Here is a 14816-nt window from a genome sequence, read left to right as displayed (position 1 = left end):
GGAGGGCAGCCGTGGAGCCGCCGCCCCCTCGCCGCTTCGCGGCTGTTTGGGGATCCCGGACCGCGGCGGCGCCGGGTTGTCCTGATGGTCCCCGGCCGGCGGCGGCGGCGGCAGAGGCGGCGGGAGGATGACCTCTCCCCGGGAGCGGGGTGCCGACCTGGCCCGTTTCTACACTGTCACCGAGCCCCAGAGACATCCAAGGGGCTACACGGTGTATAAGGTCACCGCCCGGGTGAGTGCCGGTGTCAGGCGCGGGTAGAATCCTGAGTTGGGGCGTGAGGGACCAGGGTATGTGCCCTGGTGTGGGGGTACCTGACCCTGGGTCAGAGCCTGGGGTGGGACTGGGGGCTCCTAGTGCCTGGACCCGCGTCGGAGGTGGGGACTTCGGGAAGGCTGGGGTGGGTGCTGAGTGTTGGATGCTCGAGACTGCTGTAGAAGGTCGCGGTAGTGCCCTGGTTCCAGGGTGGGGCAGGCGTTGATGGTTTCAAATGGATGACTCAGACCCTATCCCATTAGGACTTTCTCTTCTGAGGCTGAAATCTGCAGAAGTGGTTTTGCTTGCTTCCCAGGGATAGTGTAGATTGAAAAATTAACTTACATAATAAAATATATTTCTTCTCTTGACCTTTTATACAGTGTCAGGTTTGTACTGAGGCAGACAGATTCTTGAGAAGGATGTCGGTGTTAGGGTTACCAGCCTAGAACCTCTGTATCTGGTTGTGTCATTTTGCATCTGAGTTTTTCATGGTGTTCAGTAGGTGACATACGGGAAATTTTACCGGTGTGTGTGTGTGTGTGTGTGTGTGTGTGTGTGTGTGTCTTGTGTGAGTTGTTTTGAGGGCTATTTAAAAGTTGTGAGGCTTCTTTACATCAGCTAAGCAATTTTTAGTACCCACTTTGTTCATCATTGCTTTTGCGGTGGGTTTTAAAGAGTTTGCATCTCCCTGCTTGGAAAAGAAGAGTAACAAAAATAAGTCCGAATGTATGTAATGTATGTATGTATGAATGTGTGTGTATATTAGGCATTTTGAACATATTACCCAATGGAATTCTAATTTTAATGAGGAAACTGAGGTTCAAGGAAGTTTCACAACTTGACCAATTTTACATCATAAGGTAGGTGCACATTTGGGATTTCAGTCTAGTTTTGCTTAAGTCCAAGTTATATAAAAAGTTAAGAATTAACTTTATTATTACCATTAGTTGTTAGAAAAGAGAGGTACAGATAGTAGTAATGCTAAATATACATTTGGAGGATGGCATAATCCTCTGTGTTAGCACAGGAAGGAGGATTTGAGAACTGTAAAGGTTAGGTATATTTAGGTAAACAGAGTTTGGCTCATGAGAGTGGTACGTGGTTTATGGAAATGGTGCACAATCCGGACAAATGTGAGAAGATGGGAGGAGCAAATTTGTTTAAAGATAAGACCAGGCCTGGTTATCTCAGAGGGTTATACTGAAGATAGAAGGAAATTTGTTACTTCCAGTTATGCAAGTAAGGTTGTTATATTGGTGGAGTGTTAGTTTCAGGTTAAGAAATTTTTTAAGACTAAAATTAAGGGACCCTTAGAATTACTACTTCTGAGACGTTTCTGGTAATTGGGCCCTTCAAAATCTACTTTCCTAACGTACTTTATGGAATTAGAACAATCTTTAACATACATAGTGGTCCCTTCACAGCACCCTACTCATCCCATATGATAACATGTACCTCGATTATATTGTATTAACCTGGTTACATGTCAGTGTCTCTTAGTAGATCGACAGTAGGTCTCCATCACTGGTATTTGTTTCCTTTTACATCACCTGAGGCAGTGTATGGCACACAGTGTTGAAAAGAAATCGGTGGAATGTTTTCCTCGGCATTCTAGGCAGCACATCCAATCAATACATGTTTGGTTTGAGGCACTAAGTGCTATGAGGAATACAAGACTGAATAAAGCATGTCCCTTCCTTTCAAGGATCTTCATAGAAGAGAGTAAACTGGACTTAAAGTAGTACAAGAGAGAATGTTAGATGCTTTCAGAGACTGCAGAAAAGAGCTGTGGGATTTCAGAAGATAGAGAGGTTGCTCTGGCTCAAGGGAGAAGGAGAAGAATTAAGATAGGTGGTGAAGGATGGGAAGAATCCAGACAGGTGAGAGAAAAGCAGAGGGCGTGGTAGGCAGAGGGGTGAATGGGAGGGATAGAGCCCATAAAGCCCTGAAGCTGTGTATGTGTGTGGAACTCGAGTAGGAAACACTGGGTATGATTATTACTTGTAGTCTTACTTCACAGAAGGAAAGGTTAACCTCATTTACATCTTAAGTATCTTTTCTTAAGCTGTGAACTAATTTTTATGACCAACAGCTAATGTATGACAACATAAATTAGAACACGAAGTAGCACATTTCCTTAGAACTAACCAAATCTCTATGATATGCATGCTGCATATTGCCATGGTTATTTGAACTGGAAATTGCTTACACTGTGTTTTTTTCTCCTTGTAAATGGCCATTTCCTCATTTTTGGCTTCTGTTTTGCTTTTTTCATTTTAAGGCTTGAGGGTCATCATGGAGATATACTTTTTAGAAAAAGTATGTGTAATATTATAAAACAAGTAAAATATTTATTATTTTTTGAGACTTAAGGAGAAAAACATCTTTCCTCAGGAGAATTAACCAAGTAAGTAGTCCTCCCCTGAGACAACTTCGTGAGCTAAAGATTAGGGATGTCTTCTGTGTTTCCAACTATTGATTTTCTACTAGCTTTAGGAAGCAGTCCCTATATTCTTGATCCTTATAGCGTTCTTTATGTAGAAGTAGAATTAGAATCATGGGAAGTAAGTGCCATTGTTAAGTTTTAGGTAGCATAAGAGCTCTCTCATCTTTTTAAGACTCCTTTGTGCTTAGTTTTGTATTTCTCTGGAACCTAGCAGGCTTGACTAACGTTATGGCCAGTCACACGCTGGCTAACAGATTTCCTAGATAAGTTCTGTGTTGTTTATCAATTTTTATCTAGAATAAATATTTTTTTTTTTTTTTCTAGAATAAATATTTCTATTAAGAATTGGAAAGTTGTTTTATAGATTTCCTTGGTTCTTTACTTAAAGAAGACACAGATCTACAAGAACCGTTACCAGTGTTTTTGGTTGTTTCACCATGCTATGTTAACAAAACTCATACTGTAATGCAGATTTCTCAACAGCATTAAATGAATGGCAAATTCTTGCCTGTATTCTTTCTGCAAGTATGGAAAGCAAAAGGTATGCTTTCATTTTAATTTTTAAAAATTATTGTTTTTGTTTATTTGAGAGAGAGAGAGTGCATGCCTGCATGGGGAAGAGCAGAAAGGGAGGGAAAGAGAGAATCCCAAGCAGGCTCCATGTTGAGCATGGAACTGGCCCAGGACTTGATCTCGCAACCATGAGATCCTGACTTGAGCCAAAATCAAGAGCCGGACGCTTAACTGAGCCACCTAGGCATCCTACTATACTTTTATTTTTAAAATGCGTTGTTGGGGTGCCTGGGTGGCTCAGTCGGTTGAGCGGCCAACTTCGGCTCAGGTCATGATCTCGCGGTCCGAGAGTTCGAGCCCCGTGTCGGGCTCTGTGCTGACAGCTCAGAGCCTGGAGCCTGCTTCTGATTCTGTGTCTCCCCCTCTCTCTCTGACCCTCCCCCGTTCATGCTCTGTCTCTGTCTCAAAAATAAACGTTAAAAAAAAAAAAACAAAAAAACGCGTTGTTGCCTTATGTCTATATTTTGAATTGAAGCACAATTTATGTGCAATCAGATTCACCAGTTTTAATTGTACAATTTGATGAGTTTGGACAAATGTATATAGTTGTGTCACCACTGCCATGGTCATCTCTGCACAAGTTCCCCCAGGCCTCTTTGCATTTGGTTCCCCCCTCCCCACCCCTGTCCCTAGGGAACCACTGGTCATTTTTCTGTCATTGTAGATCAGGTTGTATTTTCTAGAATTTGATATAAATGGAATCATACAGTATGCACTTTGTTTTTTGGTTTGACTTCGTAACTTAGCATGAGTACTTGAGATTCATCTCTGTTGTTGTTTTTACTCTTTTTTTATTGCTGACTGATACTCCATTGTATGGTTATACTACAGTGAATCCATTCTCCTGTTGAGTTGGGTTTCCAATTTTTGGCTATTATGAGTATAGTTATCACGACCATTTGTATATAAGTCTTTGTATAGACGTATGCTTTCTTTTTTCTTGATGGCATACAACCTTGTTTACTGTGGCTTTAAACTAAGTCTTGAAAGTAGGTTCTCTTTCTCAAAATTGTCTTGGCTGTTCTAGATTGTTTGCATTTCTGTATAAAGTTTAGAATCAGTTTGGCAAATTCTATAAACATGCCTACCCAGATTTTGATTGGCGTACTTTGAGAATGTAGATCAGCTTCTACAGAAGCAGATATCTTAGTGATATTGATATCTTAGCAATATTGAATCTTCTGATCCATGTATCTTCCATTTATGTAGCCCTTTAAGCGACATTTTCTAATTTTCAGTGTTCAAGTCTTGTGCATACTTAAAGCAATTTAGGTTTGTTTTCAGACTGAGAATATGTAAGTCCTCATTTTATGTTGCTAACATTTGTTGAGTATTAAGAGCAAACACATGATGCTTACTATGAGTTGAGCACTGTTCTAAGCGTTTTATATAAATTAGGACATTTTCCACAGCAGCCCAATGAGTAGATGCTATTATTATTCTTACGTTATCAATGAGGAAATTGGGGCCCAGGGAGGTTAAGTAACTTGCCCAGGGTCACATGGCTAGCCAGGGGTGGAGTCTAGATTTGAGCCTAGTAGACTGGCCTGAGTCACAGTGCTTTTATCCCAGTGCTGTGCTGTTGACTACCTATGTTATAAAACACATTTCATTAGATTCTATGGGTATATGTATGGAGAGACCTATGTGTCCCCACAGGGCCTTACTGTAGTTTGGCAAAACTGATGGGTACATGGAAAATACAGTAACTGTGATAATGTGAACAAAAAAGGGGGTAGGGAATGAAGGGAAGAAGTATTTAGCTTGATTTGAGTCTGAAAATTGCCACTTCTAAGGCTTCAAATTGAAACACTAGTTGTATTGCTTGGAAGGAACCTGCTTTCAATTCCTGACCATATTCTTGTATATGGCCTGCTTGTGCTAGGGAAAGGAATTATTTGTAGTTTCCCAAGTATGGTAGTACATTTCCACCGCCCCCCCCCCCCCCCCCCCCCCCTTGCCCCTTACCTCTCTGTTAGATGCTGTTTCCTCTGTCTGGAAAGTTCTCTTTTGTGTTGGCATCCCTGCTCATCTGAAGTGTCAGCTCTTGCCCTGTGCTCTCCGGGAAGCCTTTCTTAGGTGTAGAACTCCATGTGTGTTATATGTTCCTCCATGAAAGCCTTTGTCATATTGTACTTGTTTGCTTCCTCCCCTGAGGGTGGGCTGCCTTTTTAACTTTGTGTTCTTGCTGCCTAGCTGGGAGATACTGTAGGAACTTGAGAGAGTCCTGGAAAGAGGCATTGTTTTTCTAAGTGTTCCTTTTTAAACTGATATACAGTAAAATTGACTTGTTATATACTTCTGTGAATCTTTACACATATAGATTCAAATATCCACCACCATCATCAGGAAACAGAACAGTTCCACATCCCCAAACACTCCCTCATGCTATCTCTTTTTCACACTTGTCTCCCCACCTCTTAGCCCTTTGGTGACCACTGATGTGCTCTCTACCTCTCTACTTCTGTCTTTCTGAGGGTGTTGTATAAATAGAATCAGCCAGTATTTAACCTTTTGAGGATGTCTTTTCCCATTTTTTCATTGGGTTGTTTGTTTTCTGTTGAATTTTGAGATTCTTTAGTTGTTCTGGATGTAAGTTTGTTGTCAGCTATGTGATTACAAATATTTTCTCCCAGTGTGTAGTGTATCTTTTCACTCTTAACAGTGTCTTTCACAAAGCCAAAAGTTTTAATTTTGGTAAATTCTCGTTTATAATTTTTTTTTTCTCGTATGAAGTGTGCTTTTAGTGTTTGATCTAAAAATTCTTTAATACCCCCAGGTCACAATTTTTTCCCCAGTGTTTCATTCTAGAAAATTGTTTTGCATTTTGCATTTAGCTCTATGATTCATTTTGAGTTTATTTTTGTATAAGGTGTGAGGTTTAGGCAGAGGTTCATTTTTGCACACGTATGTTCAATTGCAACAAAACAGTGTTTAAGAGACTAGCCTTTTTTCTTTTTTTTCTTTTTTTAAATTGCATCTCTGTCAAAAATGTCAGCATTGTATATGTGGATCTGTTTCTGGATTCTCTATTTTGTTCTATACCACACTGTCTTGATTATGGTAGGTTTATCTTTATAGTAAGTCTTAAAATTAGGGAGTAGAATTCCTCCAACTTTATTCTTTTTCAAAATAGTTTTGACTATTCTAGTTCCTTTGCTTTTCTATATCAATTTTAGATCAGGTTGTCTATATCTATAGGAAATCCTAATGGGATTTTTATTAGAATTCCATTAAATCTATGGGTCAGTTTTTGGGAGAATTGAATCTTTACTCTGTTGAATCTGTAAATTTGCAAATGAACACAGTATGTCGTGCCATTAATTTAGATGTTCTTTGATTTCTTTCAACATTTTATGTTGACCGTATACAGATTCTGGACATTAGTGTTAAATATATTCCTCAGTATTTCATCTTTTTGTAGCTATTGTAAGTAGTATTAAAAATTTGGTTTTCATAAGAGACTCTTTAAGTACTGAGAACAAACTGAGGGTTGATGGGTAGTGGGGGAGAGGGGAAAGTGGGTGATGGGCATTGAGGAGGGTACCTATTGGGATGAGCACTGGGTGTTGTATGGAAACCAATTTGACAATAAATTATATTTAATATAAAAAAATAAAATGTGGTTGGAGAAAAAAATAAAAATTTGGTTTTCATTTTTTCATTGCTGGTATAAAGACATTTGAGTTCATTTTTGTGTTGACCTTATATCTATGACCTTTTCAAAGTTACTTATTAGTTTAGGAGTTTTTTGGTAGAGTTCTCATCTTTTCCTACATAGACAATACATGTTTGGCAAAAGGGGCAGTTTTATTTTTTCCTTCTAGTCTGTATGTCCTTTATTTCTTTTTCTTGCCTTATTCTTGCGAGGACTTGTAGTACTAGGTCGAATAGGAGTGATGACAGTGGACATCCTTCCCTTGTTCCTGATCTTGGAAAGCATTCAGTCTTTTAATTATGATAGTCACTGTGGAGTTTTTGTATATGGGAGGCAGCAGATTTAATTTTTGGTTTTGTTAGCTTTTTATTTTGAAAGTAATGCATATTCATAAACATTGCAAGTAATAACTGAAGCCACTATAAGGAAATACAAGCCTACTAAATTTTAAACCCTTAATTAACTGTTTACATTATTACAAATGTTTAGTGTTAAAGTGGTGAGAATTACCACTCATTACCAGTTGTTAGATCAGTAGCTCCATGAAAGTTTCTTGAAGAAATAATCGGTGTGGGCTTACTCTGGAAATATTTTCAGTAAATGGAGTAGTCATGGGGCGCCTGGGTGGCTCAGTCGGTTAAGCGTCTGACTTCAGCTCAGGTCACCATCTCGCGGTCCGTGAGTTCGAGCCCCGCGTCGGGCTCTGGGCTGATGGCTCAGAGCCTGGAGCCTGCTTCCGGTTCTGTGTCTCCCTCTCTCTCTGCCCCTCCCCCATTCATGCTCTGTCTCTCTCTGTCTCAAAAATAAATTAAAAAAACGTTAAAAAAAAATTTAAAAAAATGGAGTAGTCATGGGGGTGGGGGAAGATTAATTTATTGAAAAATGTATTTATGATTAGAAATTTTGAAAACTCATGGCTCTTAAGTTGTTCAGTTTTTTCCTAGAGTAATGTTTCATTCTACCTTTGTTTTTGACTCTTAATATTGTTTAATAGAAAACCATCTCACATACCAAAAACTTTAGTAAGCAGGTTTTAAAATTCTGTTTTCATTTTGTTTATTGACAACTTATATGCTTGGGCATTTGAGTTCACATTAAGATTTTATGTTAAACTGCAAACTTTTAACAGTAAGCGTTTTGATTTTCCTTGAACTTTGGAAAATAGTTTACCTTAGAGTGGTGCTATAATGGTTGGTAAAATTTGAAGTGAGAAAAACAACTTTAACATTTATTGAGTATCCAAAAGTAACTTGCTGTTGTAGTTTCTTTATTCTCTCTTTAGATTTTGGGATTTTAATGATGTAGAAAGCAATAATTCCTTTCAACATATTACTTTTGTAAAAACTTGTTAGAAAGTGGAATGCCTAAATTTTTTTTCCCATTGACTTCTCTATCTTATATGGGAGTTCTTTCATTCCAGAGAACGAAACAGTGTCGTAAAGTGTCTAATTATGGTTTGTGCAGGTGCTGTCTCTTGGGTCCAGACTACCTGGTTGGCAGGTGATTAACCAACCCAAATATTCTTGCCAACCAGTGACACCTGCAGCTCTGCAGGGAAAAGAGGGAGAGAGGAACTGAGATGCAGGTGACGGGGTGGGAGGGAAGGTTGAGTTTGGTAGGAGGACTGCGTGAGCTGGGCACTTTGAGGTATCTCCCTTTCTTGCCAGGGTGTGTGTGTGTGTGTGTGTGTGTGTGTGTGTGTGTGTGTGTATGAAATGCAGTTTAAAGTTGTCAGTATATTTATATGAAAGTATGGATTTTGTGAAACTCAAATGTCTGAAAGTCAGGATTGCGTGCATTACATTGATGAATGTGCCATTTGGTTTACCTAATGGGCACGATGGGAAATGTTCACTATAGTGTAACCTTACATTTTCGTATATCCAATTATTCCCATCCTACATTTGGAGAGTCATATCTTTGAGAAATGGAGAGTGGGCATGTCCCTCTCTCTCTCTTTTTTTTCCATGTTTGATTATTTGTATCTTGATACTAAGTTTTAAAAAGAATGTTACTTTTGTAAACCCTTTATCTTCTTAGCTCTGCTATTACCAAACTAGTATCTGAACAGCCATCAGATTTGACTGTAATAAGTTGCTCATAAAAGTAGCTTCTTAAAATTTATATTTGACTCATTCCTACTTGGTTCTAAAGGGACTTATTTTGTGATCATTTTTTTGTAGGCGATATAATATGTTTGAATAATTTTTGTAGCTTTGTTTTCTAGGAACTATCAATCTCATGAAGAAGACAATTCTTCTGTGTAGGTCTGAGTTAAGAGAGTGATTTCAAATCATAATTTTGATGGTAATTAGATAAATGAGTATTTTAGACTTGACTTTTAAGGAAACTTGGTAATACTTATTCAAAAGTAAGATAAAATAAATTTTATATAAAATAATTTATATAAAATAAATTATTTTTATATTTTATATTTATATAAATACATATTTATATTTTTATAAAATTTATATATTTATATTTTATATTTGTATGAAATAACTTGTTATTTATATAAAATAAATTAACACTGTGAAATGGATACAGAGGACCTAATTAGAAATAATTTATTATTTATATAAAATAAATTAACACTGTGAAATGGATACAGAGGATCTAATTACTGTATGATCTGTTGATTATTATGGTCCTGAGCTAGGCCAAGCCCTAACCTCAGGTCTTTGTTTTAAAGATAGGCAAGAGGGCTCGTTTTAAAAGTTTTTTTTTTTAATGTTTATTTATTTTTGAGACAGAGAGAGACAGAGCATGAATGGGGGAGGGGCAGAGAGAGAGGGAGACACAGAATCGGAAGCAGGCTCCAGGCTCTGAGCCATCAGCCCAGAGCCTGACGCGGGGCTCGAACTCACAGACTGTGAGATCGTGACCTGAGCTGAAGTCGGACGCTTAACCGACTGAGCCACCCAGGCGCCCCAAGAGGGCTCGTTTTAAGGTTGCTTTTTCTTTGGTTTATTACCCAACTGGTAAAAAAGCAGTTAGTGGCTAGTACTAGAGCCTGTATTCAAACCCCTTTCTTAGCGCCTTCTCTTCTGCCAAAGCACTTCTTCGGCTGCTATTTTTTGGTTGAGTTACATTTCTCTGTAAAAGACAAAATGGATTTACCTAATAGGCATCAGGAATATTACTTGCATACTTGGAATTTTAATCTTTAGGAGGGCTGATTTGGTTATGTACTGGAAGGACTACTTTGTTTGGAATCATGGCTCTGAGATCCAGTCCTGCCTGTAACTGATTAATATGTTTAGTATTAGTAATGCTCTTGGGCTTGGTTATCATGTCCTGCCAGGCAGGGTTGTTGTGATGATTAAATGAAGTAAAGGATTTAATATCTTAGCACAGTAGGAGACAGTTACCTTCACTGTAAGCCCTTATTTGTTTTCCTAAATTCAGAATTTGCTGTTGGCATTAACAGGGGCAGATAGACTACAGATATTACAGCGGTATTTCCCAAATGTGTTCCAAATTTAGTGGATGTTGCACTAAGTAAATAAAATAACAACAAATAACATGATAAAAATAAAAAGTGGAGTGGATAGATGACCTGGGGAAATACTGTTTTATTTTCCTTTTGGAGATTTACTAGGCATAATAATATATTAAAGGCCTTTAGAAATTCTGCTGTAAAAAACATTTCTTTTTAAAATTTATTAAAAAAAAATTTTTTTTTAACGTTTATTTATTTTTGAGACAGAGAGAGACAGAGCATGAACGGGGGAGGGTCAGAGAGAGGGAGACACAGAATCTGAAACAGGCTCCAGGCTCTGAGCTGTCAGCACAGAGCCCGACGCGGGGCTCGAACTCACGGACCTCGAGATCATGACCCAAGCCGAAGTCGGCCGCTCAACCGACTGAGCCACCCAGGCGCCCCAAAAACATTTCTTTTTTTTTTTTTTTAATTTTTTTAACGTTTATTTATTTTTGAGACAGAGAGAGACAGAGCATGAACGGGGGAGGGTCAGAGAGAGGGAGACACAGAATCTGAAACAGGCTCCAGGCTCTAAGCTGTCAGCACAGAGCCCGACGCGGGGCTCGAACTCACGGACCGTGAGATCATGACCTGAGCCGAAGCCGGCCGCTCAACCGACTGAGCCACCCAGGCGCCCCAAAACATTTCTTTTTTAAATAAAGGTAAACTGAAATTGTCATTAAGCTCTTCCTTTAAGAGCACTGATTTTAAAGAATATTGATATTCCGTACAGCACGGTTTGTGAAGCGCTGCTTTAGGGTCATAATTTTGAAGATGACTTGGGGATAGAATTCTCTGTAGCAAGAGGCTTTTCAAGATATATGTCTAGCATCTTACCCATGATAGGTAACGCTTGCAGTTAAATTTATGAACTTTAAACAGAAGGAATCACCACTTTAAATTCCATCTTCTGTGGAATTTATTGGCTGAATTTTATGACAAAATACTGAAATTCACCCAGAAAAAAGTTACTAAATGCTAGTTAGCAACCTGTATCAGAGAGAATTTACAGTATTTTTTAGAGTTGATACTACTTGTTGAGATAATTGCTAATACAGCATTAAAAGTTATAAAAGTATGGGTCTGAAGGCTCAGTTTGTTCATTTTCCTTTAAAAAAAATTTTTTTTTAACATTTATTTATTTTTGAGAGAGAGAGATAGAGCACAAGCAGGGGAGAAGCAGAGAGAGAGGGAGACACAGAATCCAAAGCAGGCTCCAGGCTCTGAGCTGTCAGCACAGAGCCCTACACGGGGCTCGAACTCAACGAGCTGTGAGATCATGACCTGAGCCAGTCAGACACCTGACTGACTGAGCCACTCAGGTGCCCCAGTGAGGAAATCTTTCTAAATGGTGTTAGACTTTTTGGCTTTTATAATTAGAAAAATATGAAAGAATCCTCCCTCTTTCTCTTTGCCCAGGGAATATTGATAGGATTATTTGTCCCTGAAAACCCTGATAGGATTATAATGTTTTATAAGTTACTTTTGTTTTTTTCTTCATCGTTATATGGTCAGTGATTACTTCTCACAGATATCGGTGTGTCTGGCCATTGTGGCTGCTTTTTTTTAAAGTGAAATTATTTATTGAGTTAATTGTAGATTCACATACAGTTATAACAAGTAATACAGAGCCGTCTCTTGTACGCTTTGTGTGGGTACTGCTGAGTTTTTTGCTTTTACCTTATATGGAGGCTCAGAAGGGGGATGGGCTAGCTTGTTAGAATTATGTCAAGTAAGAGTGAAGCCAGGGCATTCTCTTATGAATGTAATGCATGAACTTTAGTGTGTGGATTTTTTGTTAGCTGCCTTTTTCTTAATTTTGTAGCGTGTTTCAGATGGTGAAGTTATTATATAGCTGAGTGATATAAGTGATATATAGAAGATATATATAGCTAAGTGATAAAATATGGTATTTCTTTTCTTTTAAACAAATTGAATTATTTATACAAATACTGTTGAAAGTAGTTATACAAATTTGAAATCTTAAATTTTGGTAATGATGAGATATTTCTGTGTATGTTTTGTTTTAGGTTGTTTCTCGAAGAAACCCAGAAGATGTCCAGGAGGTAACATGTTTATACATATGAAATTTTATTTTATATATTTGATACAAATTTAATTAAATGCTTTGTTGAGGAAACTGAATATTGGTATGTCTATATTTATGTTTGTCTGGATCTGTTAAGTACATGTTAAGTTACACGAGGAAGAATTTAAGGAATTATAGAGCTGTTTAATGTGATAATATTTTTTTTAATTTTTGTTTTTAATATTTATTTATTTCTGAGACAGAGAGAGGCAGAGCATGAGTGGGGGAGGGGCAGAGAGAGAGGGAGACACAGAATCTGAAGCAGGCTCCAGGCTCTGAGCTGTCAGCACAGAGCCCGACGTGGGGCTCGAACCCGAGATCATGACCTGAGCCAAAGTTGGATGCTCAACCGACTGAGCCACCCAGGCACCCCTGTGATAATATTTTTGATAACTAACATAAGGTTTCAATATAAGTTAAGAGCTCTTATTTATTTCAAAGTCATGATAACTAATAAAAAATGAAAAGTATTTGAGTAACTAATATAAATTTTAAAGATCATCATAATAAATTATGGGTTCCTGTCTACTTTGACTTTTTTTTTTTTTTTTCAACGTTTATTTATTTATTATTTTTGGGACAGAGAGAGACAGAGCATGAACGGGGGAGGGACAGAGAGAGAGGGAGACACAGAATCGGAAACAGGCTCCAGGCTCTGAGCCATCAGCCCAGAGCCTGACGCGGGGCTCGAACTCACGGACCGTGAGATCGTGACCTGGCTGAAGTCGGACGCTTAACCGACTGCGCCACCCAGGCGCCCCTACTTTGACTTTTTTTAAATGTTCACTTATTTTTGAGAGACAGCATGAGCTGGGGAGGGGCAGAGAGAAGGGGGGACAGAGGATCCAAAGGGGCTCTGTGCTGACAGCTGCAAACCCGATGCAGGGTTGGAACTCCCGGAACAGTGGGATTATGACCTGAGCCGAATTTGGACACTCAACCGACTGAGCCACCCAGGCACCCTTACTTTCACTTTTATATTGAGTTGGCGTGTTGACAGCTTGGAAAACTGCTTTGGGTGTAACTGTTTCTTTTTTAAATTTGTTGTTCTTTTGCCGACTCTTCTCTAAAATGACGCCAGCTTGTTGTGTTTTTGCTTAACGCTATATAATTCTCTATTTGTAATTACTTTGCGCTTGTTATATACCCTTAGGAATCCTAGCTGAGGAGCTTGTTTCTTTTAACATTTTTTTTTTATTTACTTTCATTATTTTATTTACCTGCTCATTTACACTATGATTAGAAGCACGTATGTTGGGGAAATTTTTTTTTTCTTACTGAAGTGTTTAAAAAAGACATTATAAATTGGCATTCTTGATTCTACAGCAGGTTTTTTTTTTTTTTTTCCATTTGAATTTTAATGTGTTTAGGTGGAGTATGTATTTTCTAACAAGTCCCACTGCTCCTTACTTAAGCCTGGCTTGATTCATACATTTAAGTTGATTGTTTGGTACTGGTTGATTTGAGTGTGTGATCATCAGGCTTAGACCATATTTGAACTTTTATACATTATCATTTCTTGCTATGTTTGATCCAGTATTTGTTTTTGTCCTGTGGTTAAAAAGAGTTTAAAAGATTTCATACTATTTTCCTTAGGGATTTTAAGATATCTCACTTTTCCCCCTCAGTAGCCAGGAAGGGAATATTGTAATATTGTTATCTTGGAAGAAAAGGGTATGTCAATTTCTATGTCTATATCCTCCCAAAAAGGAAGTGAAAGTAATTTACACCATTCTTTAAAGTACTCTCTCTACTTAAGTGTCAATTGGTTAGTGTGAACTATCTTTAAATTCTTCTAATTATGTTGAATTAATAGTATAGGCTGTTCTGCTTTTGAAATTTTACAACTCTGTTAAAATTAAAAATGGGTTGTATTTCCTTTGAATACATTGTCTGATTGCTATGCTGTAGTTTGTAGCTTGATGTTCCCATTTTCCAGGGAGAATCCTGAACCAACCCATCCATGAACATACTCTCTGCCATTTCCTTAATCCTTTTTTGGGGAAAACTCTTTTATAATAACAACTGTTGGTGAACCATTCATCAGAATACTCTTGTAAGTGTCCTTTAGTTAGATGATTGCATGGTCCTTTGTTAGAAATGATATAAAAATTTTTTAAAATGTCTTCTGTCTGGTTGGCTTCTTAAAATATAAAATGACTTAGAAATTATAACAACACTTTAGCTTCTCATGTATTTCATTTAAACATTGGAATTCTCATTTAGGAGAGAAATTCACTACCCAGAATTTGTTTCCATTTTCTTGCCTTTCACTTTCTCTCTCCTGTTAACAGATTCATTTAGTTAACT

At 38.0% G+C, this 14816-nt stretch overlaps 1 protein-coding gene across 12 annotated transcripts in view; it reads left to right on the top strand.

Moving 5' to 3' along the window:
* Position 1: 1 nt before the first annotated feature.
* RPS6KC1 (ribosomal protein S6 kinase C1) overlaps positions 2–14816 on the top strand; it is a 316680-nt gene continuing 301865 nt past the window's right edge. For all 12 annotated transcript variants that reach the window (XM_042925687.1, XM_042925694.1, XM_042925693.1 and 9 more), the window contains exons 1-2: positions 2–232; positions 12448–12483. In XM_042925687.1, the coding sequence (XP_042781621.1) occupies positions 128–232; positions 12448–12483 (141 nt within the window). In that variant the 5' untranslated portion in view covers positions 2–127. The remainder of the gene's footprint in view (positions 233–12447; positions 12484–14816) is intronic.

This window comes from Panthera leo, chromosome F3 (assembly GCF_018350215.1).
Source record: "Panthera leo isolate Ple1 chromosome F3, P.leo_Ple1_pat1.1, whole genome shotgun sequence".
Classification (NCBI taxonomy): Eukaryota; Metazoa; Chordata; class Mammalia; order Carnivora; family Felidae; genus Panthera; species Panthera leo.
Note: the sequence above shows the minus strand (reverse complement) of the source record. Positions and strands in the feature narration are given on the sequence as shown.